Source organism: Dreissena polymorpha, chromosome 6, assembly GCF_020536995.1.
Source record: "Dreissena polymorpha isolate Duluth1 chromosome 6, UMN_Dpol_1.0, whole genome shotgun sequence".
In the NCBI taxonomy this organism is placed as follows: Eukaryota; Metazoa; Mollusca; class Bivalvia; order Myida; family Dreissenidae; genus Dreissena; species Dreissena polymorpha.
In genome coordinates this window covers 915,052-938,183 of record NC_068360.1, presented here as the reverse complement: position 1 = coordinate 938,183, position 23,132 = coordinate 915,052, and the positions used below count along the sequence as shown (strand labels likewise).

The 23,132-nt window shown below is 35.4% G+C and overlaps 1 protein-coding gene across 1 annotated transcript in view; it reads left to right on the top strand.

The window, feature by feature from the left end:
• Positions 1 to 16,667, top strand: part of LOC127834548 (reelin-like) — a 36,506-nt gene extending 19,839 nt beyond the window's left edge. Inside the window, exons 15-28 of the mRNA XM_052360529.1 lie at positions 226 to 366; positions 2,380 to 2,551; positions 2,777 to 2,967; positions 3,274 to 3,819; positions 5,128 to 5,332; positions 5,762 to 5,937; positions 7,436 to 7,722; positions 8,065 to 8,279; positions 11,843 to 12,084; positions 12,553 to 12,707; positions 13,722 to 13,935; positions 14,075 to 14,189; positions 15,708 to 15,886; positions 16,397 to 16,667. Coding sequence (XP_052216489.1) covers positions 226 to 366; positions 2,380 to 2,551; positions 2,777 to 2,967; positions 3,274 to 3,819; positions 5,128 to 5,332; positions 5,762 to 5,937; positions 7,436 to 7,722; positions 8,065 to 8,279; positions 11,843 to 12,084; positions 12,553 to 12,707; positions 13,722 to 13,935; positions 14,075 to 14,189; positions 15,708 to 15,886; positions 16,397 to 16,451 — 2,893 coding nt within the window. The 3' untranslated portion in view covers positions 16,452 to 16,667. The remainder of the gene's footprint in view (positions 1 to 225; positions 367 to 2,379; positions 2,552 to 2,776; positions 2,968 to 3,273; positions 3,820 to 5,127; positions 5,333 to 5,761; positions 5,938 to 7,435; positions 7,723 to 8,064; positions 8,280 to 11,842; positions 12,085 to 12,552; positions 12,708 to 13,721; positions 13,936 to 14,074; positions 14,190 to 15,707; positions 15,887 to 16,396) is intronic.
• Positions 16,668 to 23,132: the final 6,465 nt, after the last annotated feature.

Here is a 23,132-nt window from a genome sequence, read left to right as displayed (position 1 = left end):
AATATAAGTATAAATATAAATGTTTTGTTTGTTTGTTTTTTTTAATAATTTAAGGTTGGATTTAAAGCCGTAATCATTGCCTCTGAATTAAGGTTCCATAGACATTTATATTTTGTGCTGTTAACTTTAATTAATATTAAAGATCCATGTTCCTTCTATGTTTTATGTTGATAAGCCACACTTGTAATAAACACTAGATGGATTTAACATCTGAATTCCTTGTAGGTCACAGTTCACTCGGTTCCTGTTTGTGCAGCCCGATGGGTTCAACCCCAAGGACACCTGGGCCCTGGCCAACCTCTACATTGGCAACCACTGCCCACAGTTCTGTAACGGACATGGCAGGTGTACAGAATTTGGCTGTCTGTGAGTAATATGCCTGATATGGTTACCTTTAGTTTTTGAAAATTGAACTGTTATTGACACGGGAGTGAATCCTTTCTGAAGCACTTGCCAAGGCTCATGGGTTAGATTCTCTAATAATCACTAAATAAACTTATCTGTAATCCACTCAAAGCTAGAATTCTTTATGACGGAGCCAGTTTTTGGGAATACCGGACTTGATGCACGTGCATAATGTTGGCACAGGCTTACTCAGAATGATACTTTGCCCAAGACTGGATTTTCATTTTAAAGGTAAAGGTCCATGATTTGACTATGCAGACTGCACAGGGTGATCTGGTAAAGGTCCATGATTTGACTATGCAGACTGCACAGGGTGATCTGGTAAAGGTCCATGATTTGACTATGCAGACTGCACAGGGTGATCTGGTAAAGGTCCCTGATTTGACTATGCAGACTGCACAGGGTGATCTGGTAAAGGTCCATGATTTGACTATGCAGACTGCACATGGTGATCTGGTAAAGGTCCATGATTTGACTATGCAGACTGCACAGGGTGATCTGGTAAAGGTCCATGATTTGACTATGCAGACTGCACAGGGTGATCTGGTAAAGGTCCATGATTTGACTATGCAGACTGCACAGGGTGATCTGGTAAAGGTCCATGATTTGACTATGCAGACTGCACAGGGTGATCTGGTAAAGGTCCATGATTTGACTATGCAGACTGCACAGGGTGATCTGGTAAAGGTCCATGATTTGACTATGCAGACTGCACAGGGTGATCTGGTAAAGGTCCATGATTTGACTATGCAGACTGCACAGGGTGATCTGGTAAAGGTCCATGATTTGACTATGCAGACTGCACAGGGTGATCTGGTAAAGGTCCCTGATTTGACTATGCAGACTGCACAGGGTGATCTGGTAAAGGTCCATGATTTGACTATGCAGACTGCACATGGTGATCTGGTAAAGGTCCATGATTTGACTATGCAGACTGCACAGGGTGATCTGGTAAAGGTCCATGATTTGACTATGCAGACTGCACAGGGTGATCTGGTAAAGGTCCATGATTTGACTATGCAGACTGCACAGGGTGATCTGGTAAAGGTCCATGATTTGACTATGCAGACTGCACAGGGTGATCTGGTAAAGGTCCATGATTTGACTATGCAGACTGCACAGGGTGATCTGGTAAAGGTCCATGATTTGACTATGCAGACTGCACAGGGTGATCTGGTAAAGGTCCATGATTTGACTATGCAGACTGCACATGGTGATCTGGTAAAGGTCCATGATTTGACTATGCAGACTGCACAGGGTGATCTGGTACGATTCCATGATTTGACTATGCAGACTGCACAGGGTGATCTGGTAAAGGTCCATGATTTGACTATGCAGACTGCACAGGGTGATCTGGTAAAGGTCCATGATTTGACTATGCAGACTGCACAGGGTGATCTGGTAAAGGTCCATGATTTGACTATGCAGACTGCACAGGGTGATCTGGTAAAGGTCCATGATTTGACTATGCAGACTGCACAGGGTGATCTAGTACGATACTTTATGCACATGCATAAAGCACAGTTATCCCAGAGTCTGGCTCATTTAAATGTTTTCTACATGTTAAGTTTGTGAAAATGTTGTGTAATTACGCACTGCAGTATAAAAACAAAACATAATGTTAAATAAGGAAAACATCATAATTTTTTTTTATTTGCTCTGGGAATTTTTTACATTTAACACCTTGATTATAATCTGCCTGTTTGAAGATTATATCTCATATCTTGACATACATTAACATGTTTTATCTGGGGTCGGGGACCGGAATTAAACAATTCTTTTGATATGAGTCTTGCTCTTGAATTGGAGGCTTGATGCATGTGCCTAAAGAGTTGTCTCAGATTAGCATATGCTGTTCTATGCCCCTGATTACCAGTTTATGCGGACTGCAAAGGCTAATCTGGGACGACACTTTATGCCCATGTATTAAGCCCTGTTTTTCCAGAGCAAGGCTCATAATGTTACACATTGTAGATGTGATGAGGACTGGAGTGGCTATGAGTGCTCTGTACCCCTGGTACAGTTGCCAGGATACGTATACGACATGTTTGAGGTGCCATCCAAGGCTTGGGAATATGTGGTCGGGGCTAAACAAACAAAACCTTGTAAAACAATGGCTTCGGGACTCGCCCTGCATTTTGCTGGTGTAAGTATCAAATTCATTTCAGAAATTTTTATTTTTTTTATTTTGTGTATTATAATGTTAAATTTGTATATTTAAACCAGACAGAATTGGAATAAATAGTCTTGATGTTGCCCCATTGCCTGAAAATAATATGTAATGTGTTTATTGAAATAATATCTTACTTGTGTCTGAAAATAACAAATCAATGTAAAATTAAAAAGATTTAAATTAATTTTACATTTCCAGAACTGTACACGTGGGATGAAGTCACGTGTACTGGATTTGTCGACTGCTGAGTTTGTCCAGTTCAACTTCCTGTATGGGTGTGGCGCGAGCCCAGATGATATTGACGAGAGCGTTCTGATTGGTTATTCCACTAATGGAGTTGACTGGAACACGTTTGGCACGTTGCATTACCTAAACTACAGATCCCCTTCGTGAGTGGCTAGATATAATCCTGAAAAAATTGTTATCATTTACATAAGAAAGACTTTTTATTTAAAAAATGTACTACGAAGTAGTGTTTTTTTTTCATTAACATAGTTTTGAAACAAAATTATAAAAAAAGTATGTTTTATAAATAACACCTAGCTAAGATTTAGTTTCAAACCCAACTAAATAATTTTATTTTCAGAACATTATTGTTTATTTAACAGATATGTATTAAAGGAGATATGTAGCAAGACAGTTATAATAACCGGTAAAATAGGCAATTTATTTTAGGCAAATATGTTATTTTTCAGTTATGTTACTATGAAGCTTCCTGACGAAGCCAGGACCAATGGGACGTCTATCGGCTTCTATCAGTTCAAGCACAGCGGAGCCAATGAAGATGATTGGTTGATAGATGACCTTAGAATTGGAGGTCAAATTGTCAACCCAGATGTCATGATGAGTGACTTCTCAGGAGGAATTGACCCTGCAGAATGGAACACTTTAGATAATATGCAGAGTGGCAAATATTGTGAACGCAAAAACGTTTCATTGGGTACGATAGCAGACAGCGAAAGTGCAACCATGACAACACAAGACCTTGACATAAGTGAAGGTCACATGCTGCAGTTCTGGTACAATATAGGTTGCATGCGCAGCTGGAATGCATCAGTGGCCCCAATGCATTTGCAATACTCAACAGACCGTGGTATGTCGTGGGCGTACGTGACCCCTCAGTGCCTCTCCAATGACCCCACATGCCCGGGCGGTGCCTCAATGGCCAGCGTTTACTATGGAGATCCCATGGGCACATGGCAGCGAGTCACCATACCGCTGAAAGGGATGCCAGTCTCAAGGCACTTCTTATTTCATAATATCATTTTTATGTTCCCCACTATAGTAGCGGGGGACATATTGTTTTTGCCCTGTCTGTTGGTTGGTTGGTCTGTTGGTTGGTTGGTTGGTCTGTTTGCGCCAACTTTAACATTTTGCAATAACTTTTGCTATATTGAATATAGCAGCTTCATATTTGGCATGCATGTGTATCTCATGGAGCTGCACATTTTGAGTGGTGAAAGGTCAAGGTCAAGGTTGTCCTTCAAGGTCAGAGTTCAAATATATGTGGCCCAAATCGCTTATTTTATGAATACTTTTGCAATATTGAAGATAGCAACTTGATATTTGGCATGCATGTGTATCTCATGGAGCTGCACATTTTGAGTGGTGAAAGGTCAAGGTCATCCTTCAAGGTGAGAGGTCAAATATATGTGGCCCAAATCGCTTATTTTATGAATACTTTTGCAATATTGAAGATAGCTACTTGATATGTGGCATGCATGTGTATCTCATGAAGCTGCACATTTTGAGTGGTGAAAGGTCAAGGTCATCCTTCAATGTGAAATATATGGGTCAAAATTGCTCATGTAATGTCACTTCTGCAATATTGAAGCTAGCAATTTTATATTTGAAATGCATGTGTATCTCATTATGCTGCACATTTTGAGTGGTGAAGGGTCAAGGTCAAGGTCATCTTTCAAGGTCAAACGTCATATAGGGGGACATTGTGTTTCACAAACACATCTTGTTAATCAAGTTTTTATGTCCCTGGATCGAATGATTGGGGGTATATTGTTTTTGGCCTGTCTGTCTGTCATTCTGTCTCCAAACTTTAACCTTGGTTAAACTTTTGCAATAACTTTTGCAATATTGAAGATAGCAACTTGATATGCATGTGTATCTCCTGGAGCTGCACATTTTGAGTGGTGAAAAGTCAAGGTCATCCTTCAAGGTCAAAGGTCAAATATATGGCTTCAAAGCGTCGCAGTAGGGGGTATTGTGTTTCTGACAAACACATCTCTTGTTTATATTAATACTTATGTATTCATAGATTTGATTTCATAGATTATCTTTCTCCAAAATGGTAGGTAATAAAGATCATAAGAAAAAAAGAAACTTCATATTTTAGTACTTTTGTTGCCCAGTTATATAAGCTAATCTTTATACCAAACATATTAAGTTCATAATCTTGATATTTTTTACACTATTTTTTTTTAACTGTAATATTGTTTACACTATGATATTTTTATAATATTGTTTACACTATGATATTTTTATAATTATGTTTACACTACAATATATTCAACTCTATCTATTATGTATTAAAGGGCCACAAGGTTCCGCTGGCAGCAGCGTCCTGTATACAATACTGAGGCAGTCACAAACTTTGGTCTTACTGATGTGTATATTGGTCCAGCGTGTCATGACCTCTGTGGTGGGCATGGCAACTGTCGTCAGGAAGGTCAGCTGACCTGCACATGTGACCCGGGTCACCATGGCGACAACTGTTACCCATGGAATGCTAAACATCAGGTTGTTCGTTATGAATGAGATTTTGGATCTTGCATATTTATTGTTAATTTATATTTGCATATATTAAATTAATACTTTGCTGAATAAGTTGTTTTATGCATTTGTCAACAATTTGTTAAATCACAATTTGCATTGTTACATAATACACAATTTCTAGGTTCAGGCTTACACATTTGGTAATCAAAATTACAAAAATATGTATCATATAATGCTTTGTAATTGAATAAAAGAAATAATGTAAATATTTCGAGCAAACCATACAAAACATGTTTTGGTTGATATGTAAAAATAAAAATAAACACAAACTCTGAATATACTTATCTTGTTAATAATTATGTGTATAAAAAATTGTAGTTTATAAATAGTTTATTTGATACTGTCTCTGCACAAAATATAAATATAATTGTATTGATGTTGTTTTTTTTCCAGTCTGAGCTAAAGGATATCTTTGACACAGCCAGTATAGACAAATCCAAGTGGGAGTTGATTCAAGGTGGCGCTGCTCAGAATGCTTGCATTCCATTGGTGGAAAAGACTGCATTGGTACAGAATGGGCCGGGACTGAGGCAGGTTGTCACCCATGACCTTGACCTTAGAGATGCAAAGTAGGTCACTGCCCTGGCATTTGTATTCAATTAAAAGTTAAATAGCTGATGTAAGATGCAGTAAATCATCATTATTTTAAATACAGTTAATCTGAATTCCTGGTTATTTCAAAGAATTATTTTGGTTCTTCCTGCCCTTTTTTTAAATTTAATTTGAAATTAGATTTTTAATTTTTAACTACCCTATTTGGGTTGTTTGCTATTTTGATTTATTGTTATTGTTATTTTCAACCCCTGAATAGATCTCATTTCATTTCATGTGTATTTATATCCCCGAAAACAAGGTTTGGCAGGAGGTATATTATATAGAACTCACGCTGTCCGTTAGTTGGTTGGTTAGTCGGTCTGTCCGCAAAAATTGTTATAAGTTTGTGGAGCACTTATATTTCTCAAGCGATTTAATTGCAAATTTCATGCTGATTGCAGGACACCTTTTTTATTCCCAGTGATCCATACAAGTTCCTTAAGCATTTTCCCTTGAACCATATGTTTTACAGAAAATAAAAATGTGGACCAAACTACTTCTACATTTCTCAAGTAATAGAATTAAAATTTTACATGATGTGTAGATGTGCAAGACACTTTCCATGCCCATTGATGCATATATTCTGTAGTTATGTACTCTTGAACTTTGCCATTTTTATGGCAAAAGCATTACATGTTCAAAGTGTGTTCATCATTTCTTGAGATATTGAATTGACATTTAAAATAAATTATAAACATGATGGATAGATTTGCAAGACATCTTTTTCATGCCCATTGCTCCACAATGTCCTGAGTGCCTTTGGACTTAGCTATTGGCTTGACTGCTATTCCTATGAGAAAGCAGTGCTGTGGTATTTTTAGTCGCTTTTGAAAAAAAGCTCTATAGTTATAAATGGCTAAGTTGAAGTGCTTATTTGTTGATCAAAGTCTATATCAACATAAAAATAGGTTGTTAGTGCCCCTTGATTTCACAAGTTTGTTCAGTTCATTTAAGCATAGCATGGTATTGTGCTAGCATTTACGCTTGTATGTTGTTGTGTAATATTTTGATTATATTAAATATCTTTTGGTTTACAAAGACTTAATCAAAATTATTTATAAATAATATAATTACGCACAAATTATTATTATAGACATTACATCAATCAAAATTGTGTTTCAAGGCATATCACAATTATGCATTAAGTATGGATACTGAGGATCCTTTAAACTTGCAATATTTTACCCTTCCTCTGAAACAAAAACCTGTTTAGAACGATTTCTTACATCTAATGTAAATAAAAATATTAATTTAACAACAATATTGATTTACCGGTAATGAAGAAGCAGACTGAAGCAAACAATCTATTATTGTATGACATATGTTCACAGGTTTGTTCAGTACATGGCAAGTTTTGGTGGTGCTTGTAAAGGTACAGGCTGCTAGTATCACACATGTTCACAGGTTTGTTCAGCACATGGCTTGGTTGGTGGTGCTGGTAACGGTACATGCTTGTATGACATATGTTCACAGGTTTGTTCAGTACATGGCAAGTATTGGTGGTGCTGGTAACGGTACAGGCTGCTTCAAGCCCTTCAGTCATGATCAGAGCGTAGTCCTCCAGTTTTCCACTGATGGGGGCATACACTGGCACACCCTCCACATACTGGACTACACAGGCTACTCGGACCCTCGGCACGACTACATCCGGCTCCCACAGACCGCCCGTACGCCGAGTACCAGGGTTCGCTGGTGGCAGCCGTTGTCTCAGGACCCTAGCAGGGAGCAGCCATCTTGGGCCCTTGATAACGTGTACATTGGTAAGTGAATATTGAGATTACATATTGCAATGTTAAATTGATCAATTACAACTTCAAGTGATAATTCATTTGTATGTCAGGAGAATGTATTGCTTACAAAGAAAATTCTCAACATGCATACAGCACAAAAACTAATGTGTACATCTGATTTATGCAAATTATTGACATGCGCTAGTTGTTGTGAATGTAGTTACCATCTTGTGTCAGGATAAGTAACATTTACCTGCTAATAATGTTAACAATCTTCACAACATAACTCTTTTGTCATCAAAATTATTTTGAAAATAATGTCTGTCTTATTGTAAGAGTGACAGTTAAATTATCTTAACAAATGCTTTTCAGGGGGACATGAGATCAACCCAGCCCAGGTTCAGATACATTTTAATGAGTCTGTCATACTGAATGATCAGCCCTGGGAGTTCAACGTTCAAGGTCACATTGCAGAGGAAATGTGCAAAAAGGAGGGAAGTGCTATTGTGTGGGAGGAAGGGACAGGACAGAGGCACTTCACCACTAAGCAGGCTATTGTTCAACATAACTATATCCTGCAGTTTAAGGTCAGTCCGTGTGTATTTTTTCAATTCTTTGTCATTTTGTTTCTCTTGGTATTTACTTTAAACAATATGCTGTGTTTTGTATTGGTTTCCTTCTGAAAATGGTTTTAATTGTATAATCTTTAATTTAAAATGCAGTTTAACATCCCTATTTTGAACTTTTTTTTTTCAAATGTATTGCTAATTTTTTACTATTTTGCAGTATCAAATCTTTTTCTTCTATATTTAAATTAAAATATAGATTGTGCTTTTCAGTTTCCCTTTTTTTCTTCATCTCTGTTTGAAATTAAATTTTCAATCAAACACATCATTTTTAACCAAGTTTTTAACCAGGTTTTCCGAAGGAAAAAACTGGTTATTAGATTGGCGAATGCGGGCGGGCTGGCTGGCTGGCTGGCTGGCAGGCTGGCAGGCTGGCGGGCGGGCGGAACAAGCTTGTCCGGGCCATAACTATGTCGTTCATTGTCAGATTTTAAAATCATTTGGCACATTTGTTCACCATCATTGGACGGTGTGTCGCGCGAAATAATTACGTCGATATCTCCAAGGTCAAGGTCACACTTTGAGTTCAAAGGTCAAAAATGGCCATAAATGAGCTTGTCCTGGCCATAACTATGTCATTCATTGTGACATTTTAAAATCATTTGCCACATTTGTTCACCATCATGGGACGGTGTGTCGCACGAAAGAATCACGTCAATATCTTCAATGTCAAGGTCGCCACGACTAAAAATAGATTTTTTTTAAAAACAAACTTACAAAGGGGGTAAATTTTGTTTGTTCATTTCAAAAGTTCAGTTTGAGTTTTCTCCCTTTATCATATTTTTTTTTCACAATGAAAACCTGGTTTTGTGACAATTTTGTCCCTTGTTTACCCTTTATAATCAATTTTGAAGCCAAAGCTGTCATTTAAAGGTTAAATTTCTTAACAGTAGGGATGCAACATGTTAACCAGTTAATCTACTAAAACAATCAGTTAACCATTTACTTAATTGGTAGTGTTTAACCTGAAACTGTTTTTTTATGCCCCTGAAGGAGGGCATATAGTGATCGAACCGTCCGTCCGTCAGTCCTTCCGTCACACTTTGCATTTAGGTTTCGCATTTAGGTTTCGAAAAATGCTCATAACTTCTATGTCCCTTCACATAGCAACTTGATATTTGGCATGCATGTGTATCTCATGAAGCTGCACATTTTGAGTGGTGAAAGGTCAAGGCATACATGCCATACGTCCCGGATTGTCCGGGACAGTCCCGGAAATGAAGAACTTGTCCCGCTGTCCCGGAAATCTGTCAAATGTCCCGGCATATACAAATCCATATATACATGTACCTTATCTTAATAGGCTTAACTGCACCTCGAATCTGTGTATATCTGCAGCGTCTCCATGACAATGCCTACCCGAATAGGCAGACTACGCTACGTGTCAAAATCGATCAATTAACAGGGGTCCTGTTATCATATCGATTGTCTCACGTTCGCGGTCAAACCGAAAAGGCGGCATTGTTTAATGTGGTTGTTAATTGACTTTAATCTACAACGTCATTATTTCCCGCTGTGTAAGGGCAAAGGATAGTTGTTCACACATCTGAAGTCCAACATCGCTGAGTAAAACATTAAAAGCAGTTTATGTTCGCACGTTTAACCGACAAAGAAGTTGAGTAAAAAAGTAAGCATATAAAAACGTCATCCTCACTTGGTTTATTATTGTCTTGTTCTAAACCCCCAGTAAACATACGTTAAAAATAATAAGTGAATTTGAAATGCGTTCGCCATGTCGTATCAACAACTACGCGTTACACACCGGTCTTAATAACAATAACGCAGTGACGTCACCATCTATGTTTAGAACGCTTACACTGAAAACACGTGGCTTGTATCTAGTAACAGAAGTAGTAATGTTTAATTTGACGTTAATAGATCAAGTGTATTTCGGATAGGCTTTCGAACTTTTGCAATTAACGATGCGAAACACAAAAAAAACGTACCAAAAATGCATATGTCTATAAATATCGCTACATTTTAAACATGTCCCGGAAAATTGGCAAAAGTCCCGGACAATTTAACTCAATGTCCTGGAATTGGTCTTAAAAATTATGGCATGTATGGTCAAGGTCATCCTTCAAGGTCAAAGGTAAAAAAACATGTATCAAAGCGGCGCAGTAGGGGGCATTGTGTTTCTGACAAACACATCTCTTGTTTTAATAATGCTTTTTTCCATTTTTATTTTGCTCATGCAATACTACAAAATTACCCTTGGGCCTACTTAAAACAATATACCACAACAACGACGGGAATCAATAATGTATCAATAATCAAAGTAAAAAAGGCAATAAACCAGTGTCTTTTTCATTGCAAAGTGATGGTTGTTTTGATAATTGTCAATATTTATTAGTTTTATTCTCGAAAATGTAGCTTGTGTACTATTGGGAGTGGTAGCTATTAGTGTTGACGGTATTGACACATTTACTTACATGTCAATACAAATCAAGCAGTAGAGAGTTATATGGCTTATTTTGATATTTTGATAAGCAATTTACAAACTTTACAAAGTTTAAACTGATAAACAAGGAAACACAATATTTTGTAAGCCACACATTGCGAAACATAATGATGCGAAACATAATCGGCACCAACACAAATAGAATAATGAATACTGAACATGAACATAGTTAATTTGTGTAGTTCATAGAACTTCTTACACATTTGCCTTTAACGCGGAATAAATATATCCAAAATTCAACATATTTACAAATCTATGTGAATACATTTTATAATACATTAAAAAAAACACTAACTGATATGGCCGCTTTTGTATTCAACAAAGCAATCTTAAATTATTAAAAGAAATTTAAGTAAATACTTGTACTAGCTATATGACATTCTTCATAGTATGCTTAAACATGTTTAGTTTTTTTTCAGTTAACCAGTTACATGGAAAGGTTAACTTAATAAGTCAGTTCTGATTGAAACATGGGTTTTAAATGAGCATTAGACACAATAAAACAATGTAAATCTTTTTGTCTGTATAGCCCATTTGTATTTCTTAATAAAATTATGTTTTGTAAAAATACAAAACAAGATTATAAAAGTGGTTATTTGTTGTTTTTTTTAGTATCTACCCGGTACACAATTTTCACTGAAAAACAGTTAATACATGTGGGATTTATTCTAAATCTATGGCACAAACTTATGTTCAACTGATTTAAGACATAAAGAAGGCTTTACATTACAAACAATCTGTTACAAAATGTATTGACTTTAGCAGCATTTGTAGCATGTGTATATTCACACTAAGAATTTGTGTTTGTTTCTTTTATGTCCCCCAGTCTGTACTGGGGACATATTGTTTTCGCCCTGTCTGTTAGTTGGTCAAACTTTAACATTTGCAATAACTGTTGCAATATTGAAGATAGCAGCTTTATATTTGGCATGCATGTGTATCTCATAGTTTCTCTTGTTTTTGGTTATGCTTTAGTCTAAGATTGGCTGAATGCACGTCCTTGTTTGTTATCATTAAACCATTTCAGATTTTATATAATGTATCCTTACATCCTTATTTTCAGATTGTAGTTGGGTGCAACAAGGCCTTCAATGTGTGTGATAGCCACCCTCCAGTCAGACTCATGTTTAACAAGAACCCCCTGGTGGACACATGGCACGAGGTGGTACCCACGTGTCTGCCGGACGTGAATCTGAGAATGGACTGTAGCCCCAACATGTACCATGTTGCCAGTGAATACACGGTGGACAGAAACCCTGTGTGGTCTCGTGTCACTGTCGGCTTACCAGAGAAAACTTTCTCCAGGTGTGTTGCCATAGTTACATGACATGTTTTGTCAGATACTTTTGAATGAATAATGCCTGAAAATTTTGAACTGATGCCTCCTTACTGGTAATTCAGTTTTATCATACAATTGTCTGTAAATTTTACGCAGTGAACACTTAAAAATCATGTCAACTTCACCATAAAACTCATTCATGACCTTTTAGCACAAACTTTACAATTTCTATGTTAATTTGGTGTTGACCTCAGCTTAATAATTCATAGTTTCACCTTTTCATATTAATATGTAACACTACTTAAACATTTTGTTTGTTAATTTTAGTTAAACACAGCTCCATAAATTGTCTTTATTATCTTTTTTTTTTCCTTTTGACAGAGAAGAGCCAAACATTGTTATTCCCTCATATCAAATCAAAGACAATGTTGCTAATATCAGTACAAGTTTCCGTCGCTAATTTCAGTACAGCAAGGTTCCATTGCTATTTTCAGTACAACGAGGTTCCGTTGGCTCCAGGATACAGGGAACCAGTCTGCTCCGGGCTGGGCCCTGGACGATATCTACATCGGGGAGAGCTGCCCTGTCATGTGTCATGGGCGAGGGGACTGCAAGGGGGGAACCTGCCACTGTGATGAGGGATACACTGGTAACATCCTTTGTTATCTTGAAGAATAGTGTTTTAACCCTTTGCATGCTGGGAAATTTGTCGTCTGCTAAAATGTCGTCTGCTGAATTTCTTAAATTAGCTTTTTCTTCAATTTGTTTCCAAATAATACTATCAGAATAGCAAACAGTTTGGATCCTGATGCACGTTTTGTGGCGTATCATCTGGATCCAAACTGTTTGCAAAGGCCTTTAAAATTCGGTTCCCGCACTGAAAGGGTTAAACAAAATTCTTTCTTTTTTTTCCACATGTGCTCTTATCTCTTGAATAACTTTTTCATAATGAAGCTTGTTAATGTCTATGAAATTATGTACATATTGTAGTTAAATCAATATTTTTTTCCTAAAACAGTAATTCACCAGCTATGTTTTAAAGTAAGTTCAGTTTTGTATGGAACATGAACATGGACCTTTTAATATTTTTGCTCCTTAAAATGGACAAAATGCCCATCCTCCATCAAGGTCACAATTGTGATGTCCTAAAAGTAGCATTTAACTTTTCTCTAAAACAATTTCATCAATTATGGTTAAAAATCAAGTAGAAATTGTTCCATGGACAATTTCAAGTTATTAATGGTCATAACCCAAGTATTCCTTGAACTTATTGATCTCGTCTAATATATTAATAAAGCAAATATTTTTATGAAGTTTTGTAAAGATTGATGAAAATGTTGGACTTCAAAATCACAAACGGCACAAATAGTCATTTTTCAGATCATTCAAGGGCGGTAACTCAACAATTTCAGAGTCGATTTTGCCTAGCCTAATGTTCAAAATTTAAACATTTTTAGAGATGGTGGTAAAAAGCAACCTCATCGGTTGGAAAAAAGAAAAGAAAATTGGTCTACCAATTGATCAACTGATGGACATAGATACATCAATATAACCTGGTTTGATTGACGGGTCATATAAACTTGTATAAATATTAGATTTAAAAAAAAATTCTTTTCTAAATAATCACAAACACTATTTTGTAATAAATTCACTGTTCATGCAGGTGTGTCATGTATGCCATTGAAGAAGCAGCCAAGCCGCATCTTTGATTCATTTGAAGATGGCATCTATGCAACACGCTGTGAGTGGGTGTCAGGTGGAGGTATTGGGTTTGGATGTGGCGCCCTGTTACCATATGCCCATGGCAAGACCCTGTACTTTAATGGGTGTGGTCAGAGGGAGGCACGCACTGTGGAAATGGACCTTACTAGACCAAGGTATATACTGGTCACCTTCAATTGTAAACTGAACAAATAAACTGATTTGTGACATTCATGCATTACATGTAGTGAAAATAAAAGTATACATTTTATTGTCATTTACTATTTGAGTCAATGTGTGAATTTGTTTTTTCAGCAAAATAATGTTTGTGCTACAAATAGGATGTCGTGCACAAACACCTGAGTGCAATGTTAAAATGGAAGATGCCTCACAGTACAGGGGTGTTTTGCTGCAGTATTCAACAAATAAGGTAAGCTTTGATGCACTATTTAAGTTTTTAATTAGCATTTGCTTCAGTTTTCAATAAATAAGGATATGCTTCACTTTAGTTATCCCAAAAATAAAGCATGTTTTGCTAAAGTTTTCAATAAATAAGTTATGCCTTGGTGCCCTGTTCAGCAAATAATGTATGTTTTGCTGCAAAATAAGTAAGTTATGTTTCTGTTATGCACTAGTATTCAATAATAAGGTGTGATGGGCAGAGTTACATGTATCCAACAATATATTCTTGATTGTAGCAACTTGCTTAATAACTTAACTGAATAAATGATGCATGGGTGAGGGTATTGGTCAATACAGAGACAATATCTAGTTTTGTCTGTCCACAATTTTAATTTCAAGTTAGGCAACCTTGATATTTATTCACCAACCTATTCTTTCATTTGAGACATAAAACTTAATAACAGGGCCATAGTGGTCCTGAATCGCTCACCTGAGTTAGAGGTAAACTAATTGTTAAAACTTTACCTTAAGACCTAGTTTTTAAACACATTTGACTTTGCCTTGGTATTGTCAAAAATAATATTCTCATAAAGTGTTATCAATATTGAGTCATAAATATGGCATCCTTACTTGTAACAAGGTTTTATCTTAAATTTCATATCAAGACCTTGTTTAAGAACGTACATGACCCAGATTGGCTTTCGGCCTAGATATTCTGACAAGTCTTGCCAAGATTGAAACATTAATGTGGCTGCCAGAGGGTTAACAATGCTATTCAAATGTTTGACCAAGTGACTGTGGTTTTGTACGCATGTGACAAAGAATACTACTTAACTTAGATGTTGTCAAAATAAAGATTGTGACCAAGTTTCATGGAGATTAAGCCATAAATGTTGTCTCCAAAGTGGTTGCATTTTTTTTGGTCCAGATTTAACCTGTTGATTAAGTTTTCTGTATGCACGTTACCAAGATTAAAGCTTTGCCTAGATATTTTCAAGGTGAATATTCTGACCAAGATTGATTAAGATATTATGTCCTCTACAGTGATAACAAGGTTTTCTAAGATTTGATCTCGTAACCTAGTTCTAGGTTGCATAGGACCATCATTCAAACTTAGCCTAGATATAGTCGAGATTAATATCTAGACTAAGTTGCATCAGAATTTAGTCATAAATGTGGTCTCTAGAGTGGGAAAAAGGTATCTCTAAGATTTTGCCTGGATGCACTTACTCAGAATCGAACTCAACCTTGATAAGATTCACATCTTGAGGGAGATTACAAAAAAAATTGTCTTAATTTTTTATGAAACTTGGTAGGAATGTTTTTGTTGAAAACATGAAGGCGCTGTTTGAATGTGAGTAAAGTGGAGTAAAAATATAGATCACCCGTTCAATTTTTCAACAATTTGTGTTTGTTAACTCATGTGAGTGTACAAGGGTCACCATTGCTCTCTTGTTAAGTTGCAAGTCTAAGAACACATTTGTTCATTTTACTCTGGACTCGTAATTCTGTTTACTTTTAATTGATAAGGTATACTTTTTTCCAGGGCTCAGAGTGGAGACTGCTGGCTAGGCATGATCCTGCGGATCATTTGACCCCAAAGCGTATGGCATATGACCTTCCGTATCAGGCTCAGCTGGAGGGTGTTCAGTTCCGCTGGTGGCAGCCAGTCCATGGTGGGGAGGGGAAGGATCAATGGGCTCTGGATCATGTGGAAGTTGTGCCGTGAGTTGTGCATTTCTTATTTAAAGCTCTCTCTTTGTGTTATTTATTGGTGTCTGTTTGACTATGTTTAGTATAATGTTGGAGAAATTCTTCAATTTGTACATTGCGTAGTACAAAAATTGCAGATATTTGTCTGTCAGCTTTGTAGTCAAAGGTCTTTTTAGAATGTTGAGAGAAAGTTGAAAAGTCATTTTAGCCGCATCATGCGAAAATGGGTCTAAATACTTATGAGGCCAGCGTAGCTCTAGACCAGCCTGCGCAACCTCGTCAGGAGCTACAATTTCCGTTATAAAGTCATGCAAGGTTTCGTGGTATAATAAGAGGACAGTGACCTGACCAGATCCTGAACAGATTGTGTTGATGCGCAGGCTGGTCTGCAATTTCACTGTCGACATATGGTGTAAACTGCATTTTCACATGATGTGGGTCATTTAAATAAATATTTTTACAGGAAATTTTCTTCTTAACATCATATATTTGTTCTTACTGTGTAGCTCTTTATTCTTACAGGAGCCGAGTGAATATGAAATTTTACAGAAGAAGGAGAGGACTTGGTTATATGTAATATGGATATAGACATAACAAACATTTTGTTGTTCATATCTTTGATGTGACAATATGAGCAATGATTCAATTCATGACACTGTTTTTAATAAGTTTATATAAAGAGGAAAAGTGTTTCAAGCAAACTAGTATTTCTAGGAGACTAGTTATTGGTTATATTGTTGAATGAGTATGCATATTTATTTTTAATAAATTGTCGAATAATAATAAAACCATGCCTATGTCTTCTACATTTATTTATATGCAAGCATACATTAATTATATATATTTGAAACATAAATCAGAATGATTATAATAATGATGCCTTTGTAAGCAAAGGAAATCATGCCCAATCAAAACACAATCGACTTATTAGCTCTTGCAATCTTATATGCAACTGAAATGTCTTAAATAAGTATGACAAATGGAAAAAAGCTCTGTTATAAGTCATCTGAGTGTAAAGATCTAACAAATATACACATGTATCTTATTTACAAGAATACTACAGATCATGAGTTCCATCAATTTAGCGAGGAAACAAAATTCCATACAAAACTTGTAATTAAAGAGTTGAAAATGTCTGGAACAGAACCCATTCGGATACTGCATATTGAGTTTTAATGAAATGTGAATAATTTGCTCGAATCATTCCTTTCCTCGCAGAGTTCCAGATGGACAGACATTTAGTTTCATACGATTATCAACATTTTATGTTGCACATCCACGTAAACACAATCCCATTAGCCATCAAACTTGGAGAGATTGAATTCTGGGGGTAATTAAAAGGACCAGAATACCATGACCGCTGTCCACATGCTGATAAGTGTGTTTATAATGTATTCATCACATAGAAGAAATACTTTTCTAACAATTAAGGAAAGAGGGTAATAACTCCATTTATCTCAAAATCTGAATTACATAACTTGGGTGAGCAACAAGTTTACATTACTCCCACTGTTTTACTTTTTGAGTTCCGCACACAAAAAAATCCCTAATCCATACGGATAATGACGAATCTTAAATTCGTTCTTGTTATACAATCCAATGATGACAGAACAAGTGTGTCTGTTGTAGTGAACAGAGCGAGGGTTTGTAACCCCATCTTTCTGTGAGGCCAATTTAGCAATCTTCTTCTTTCCCTCAATATCAACCTGAAGGACAGGGTTGGATGAATACCCACAGACCAGCACTTGATCGGTTTCTTTCACATTAGACGATCTTTATTATGAGCTAGGATGGGAAATTAGTCAACGAAGACGTAAACATAAATTAATATTATTGTATAAAATGAACTCTAGTGATGTACCTACTTATTTACAATCTCTTTAGCCCACAATAGTTGGGTCAGGCAGCAATTACTCTCTCAGAAATTCTTCACATCTTCAAACAATTCAGGCCCAACATCACTGGAATCAAAATCGTTCCTACCATCTACTGTATCTAAATGGATTAAATTTTCCGATTATATCAAAAACGCCGAATCGATCATTTCCTTGAAAAGGAACATTAACATAGATCGACCGACTCCAAATCCTTTTTTCATCTGGCGCAAGACGCTCTCAAATGTTTAAACGCGCTTAAGTGTAGGGCCCTTATTTAACATCTTTTCAACATCATAACATCACCTCTGTGTCTCTTTGAACTCCACGAAACGACATCACATTACTTTCTCGAATGCACTCAGTATGCACGTATCCGAGTTGAACTTATGAGCACTATACCTGTATATTCCGTCCCATCCATTTAAACTGTTCTATAGGGTGACGAAACTTGTGACTACTTAACCAATACTAAAATAATTGATGCAGTTCATATATTCATTATCGATAGTAAGTGATTTGATACGTAAATATGCTTCAGATTCTTTCAAAACCACTTCCTTTTTTCCCCAGACTTCACCCACATTGTCTCCTACACCTTCCAACTGTCGTCCTATAACCTATAACAATTGACACGCTGTCATCGGCGTTGCTCTTTTTTTCTAGTGTGTTTATTGACTTATTATTTTATAATGTAATCATGTTCGTACTAAACCATACACCTGTATATATTCCAAGGCGATTGAGTAGAACCATACAAAACATTGTCTTTCATTCTCATCCCATTCAAACATATCATTATTTTTATAAAGGTTGGATGACATTGCATGTATGAAATTCTTGTTTTAAATAAATGTGTTTAAACTTAAAAAAATTCACTGTCTAGGGTCAAAAATGAGAACCGATGTTTCTTTTAGAACAATCTAATAGGTATTAATGTACTAGTATATCAAGCGTCATCCAATCGATAAAATTACCATTATGATTTTTCGTTTAATTGGGAATGAATCACGTTTTTTTATATATGTCAATATTCGAAATGAATGCCCGTCGATGTAAAACTAAGTAAAAACATTAATATCGTAATTGCATAAAACACATAGCAACACAAGTTCTAAAACAGATGCATCCATATGTGTAACATGAAGAAGAACTCTCGAAAAAGTCAATGTCCATCCTTCAATAACACTAATGTGTGTTAATTTAAATATGAACTAATATAAATAAATTCAGTTGCTAAACAAGAAACCAAAACGACCCGTAAAAGATGAATACTGTTTTCTTACAATGATCGCGGTAAATGCTTGTTTGTTTTAAATATTTATTCAGACGTTTTTGCGATTAACACATAATTAAACTAATACTTATACACAATTAATCATCTTCATTGTGATGCTATCTAAGATTGCAACATTACTTTACACCCAATTATGCTACTTGAATAGTAAGAGGCTCGTAAGAATAACATATTTCAACAATTCGTTTGCTTCATATGTTTGATAACATGCGTTTAACACGCTACAAGGATTTGGATAAAACTTTTCCCACTTTCTCTGATTGTTTGCACTTGAATTTACCGCCCATCCGTCGCTTGATCTGTGAATACTTAAATTTCATTGAATTATGTCTTTCAATTGGAAGTGAACCAATAAACACGCATGAAAACAGTTTCAGTTCATTTGCTAAAGCATGCACACAAAAGACACGATAATGTCTTCAAAACGGTGACATTCAATAGACTGATAACCAGTAAGTAAGTAACAAACAGCGATTATATTGTTCCTTATCGACTTCAATATACAAAGAAATCAAATTATTTATCTGATGATACTAAACTACATTGAAATTGAACGGTTTAATCACGCATGTAATTGTTGATTCAATCTGATGAATATGATTAGTAAACATTATGTGCAATGTTGAAATGACCATCTAAATACAAGATTAAATCGCATCAAAGTTGTATGCGATTCCCTGTTATATTTTTATGAAATATTCAAGTGTATTTACAACATTAGTAATTCAAGATTTAATACAATATGAAAATAATGAGATTATGTTAAAGTTGTATAAAAGGCTACTATTGTGGATGATGCATCATCGGTTTACACATATTGTCATATCTTAGAGGTAAATTTTCATGGCAAGCGACAAATAAATGTCAATCACACACAGTACAAATGCACAAGACAAACACAAATGATTAAAGTGGAGTACGTGCTTTGAAACGGGGAATGCAAATCATATAATTATAAGTCTTAACCTCTTGTGGATGCCTAATCATCACAGTTGACCCGGCATTATATTCACAATTGAGCATCAAAGACATATCCTTGTATTCAACATGAAATAATACATAAGTACAGAAAAGTAGATGCATACTTTCTAATAACTCACTATTTATTTCATTAAATAAGATCTCTCGGTCATGCTTGAATATGATATTGAAGCATCATATCCGTATCAAGTGATTTGTCATACGATATAAAAACTTTCTTAATTTTAAGCGAAATGCCGAGGAAGTCTTGTATTAAACTCTCTTTGATTTTATTATGCACCATAATGTCACTTAACAGTGGCTTATCGGAATCGGAAAGCAAACAAATCACTTCTCGTGGAGAAAACATTGCTGCCCGTAGTTCGATGACAGAATGCACAACATATCACCCCACTTAATATATCTCTACAAATCGTCATTATTTTGTAGATGGCATGGCTGGGCGTCAAATACCGAGTTTTTATTGTCAACCGAACGTTGGACGATAGAGTGTTGTTACGAAATTCATGTCAAGGTGAAGATACCGTCATTTAGCTAATAGTTCCTCACTGTATTTATAAATTTAAACGTGTTTTTTTTATTAATCGAGATAGCAACAAACAAACCTTTGTTCGTAGCACAACGTGTACCGGTATATTCGTACGCAATACAAGATTATTATTATCTTGAGACAGATGATAAAATAAGCAACCCAAGTACACTTATACGTCTAAGGAAATGTCGGTGTTTGTACAAAAGGTGAGAAGTGAAAACACTCTGGACCAATCACTTAAAATTCCCAATTTAATCACCTACACATTTTCAACTTATTACAAAATAACAAAGATATCATATGTACTGAATGTGTACTGGATTCGTTTGTAATATAGATGCTCTTTTTTCAAGGAATCCAGGTATCTCGTGTGAAAAACCCAATTCATTTGTTTATGCTAAACCAGTCATATTCAACTCGAAGTTTCTTTATATGACATTTTATTGAGTATTGATGCAAATAAACGTGTGTTTGCTTGAGGTCAAACATAAAAATAAACACATATATCACTGCATTTATGATGATTGATAGCTTATATAATTGCAATTAGCAAATAAATCATGTTTTTATTACTTCCACCAACAGAAATATAATTTTTCATTTTATGAGACAATATGTAACTTTACTGAGGCAAGATACATGTACATACATACCAAGGATTAAGTTTGTAACATATTAGTTTTCATAACTTTAGCAGCAGCAACAACTCCAACATTTCAAACTTTTAGTGCCGGGGAACAAACTCAACTAAGCATTAAGTGTTCTATATCGGTCATTAAGCCTTCAATAGATTCAAATTCGTGAATATCGTTTTGTTACATTTCGAAAACACGCAAACATCGCCCCGACGAATTTTTGTCCGTATACATTCAAATATTTCTGCATTGTCAAAGTAATACGATGCAAAAGGATAAGTGCGCTACGTATGAAGGTCATCATCAAACGGGATCAATGAATGAACACCATTACATCTGAACTATAGTCATGCAACGCGATATTTCATGTTGGACCTCAATTTACAAAAGACGCCGTTGTATGACATTTTATTTCAGTAACTTTGTTTTCAGCGTGATGAAAACATAATGGTTGTGTGGCTTAAATAAATGATTTGATTTTAGTAAATAGGTTACATAATAAAAAGTATTGTTAATAAAATAGGTTTATGGCGTTGTCTCGTGAATTATGCAGTTACGCGGGAAAGAGCAACATGTTGTTGAAGTTATTATTAACAGCGATTCAAAGGAAGGTAGAAAAACAAAGAATAATACACTTTTAGAAATAAAACGTATTTTTAACTTTCTTAAGGTTCCATGGTTCTACCACTTTGTATCCCTTTAATTCTTACTATATTGGGCATATTATAAATTAATGCTGATGAATGCAAACTTTTGCCGTTTTTCGATATCTTCATTATTCTGATACACTGTTTGTATTATATCCTATATAATTTTCACTTTCTAATTCAATATATTACAATCTACTAATAATCTACACTATTCATTGTTTTGACATTTCTGTAAATTTTTATTTACATGTTTAATAAATTACACCATTTCAGCCGCACATCCAACTTACAAAATAGCCCCGAGCTTTTTTCTCAATCATGTCATAATGTACGTAAAAATCCTAATGTTAATCATATTTATTTAAAAGTAGTATGTTAGTTTGTATTTTATCGCTTGAATATCTCTTCGAATAGCTAAATAAATATTATTGAAACAGATTATGAAACTGTTCGATTAAAATCTGTATTTCCTTATTGTTTAATGAAACAAGCAGTTTTTGTATGAGCAATATATTCCAGTCAAACGGCAGTACCTGATTCATATGTTGATAATATATATTTCAAATACTATCTCGTATAACAATATAGTGTTTATGTATTTTGTTATACATATATATTACCTTTCTCCACACTTTATATTGTGTGTTCTTATTTTTCAAGTGAAAAACTCAATTTACGCTCCTTACTTATAGCTACAAGAAAATGCACACATGCTTATGTTTTTCACCATGAAGACATGACACTTCAGACAGGCTTCAGTTGTCAATATAACATAAAAAATATAAATGCTCCAGTTGAGAACCTACTCAGTGAGATTGGGTCGACCAGTTCATGGTTGATAACATTAGATAGATCAGAAACTTATTTTATATGAATCCCTTACCGAATACAAAAAAATCACATTTTGAAATAGCAGATAAGAACGATTTTGTGAAGATTTAATCGTAAACTTTCTTAACATGAGCCTTTTAGACAGTGGTGTAAGTGAATTTCGTGCTAAGGATACAGACAATTATATATTGCTTTCGCACCAAATACTTTCCAGCGTTATCATAATAACATGAGATTTATGACAATTTAATTTAATTTAAACAAATTCCATCTAAGCATGCATTGAACTGTTCTATTCAGGTTATAAGTCGTTTACTGTACAGTGTTCGTGCATTCTGTGGAATGAATGCGCTTTCATGTCTGCATATTCGTCTATATATCGCGAAGTAATAAAACTGATGCGACATAATTTGAATACACTACGTTTAATTATACCACGACCCAAAACTCGTTTTCTT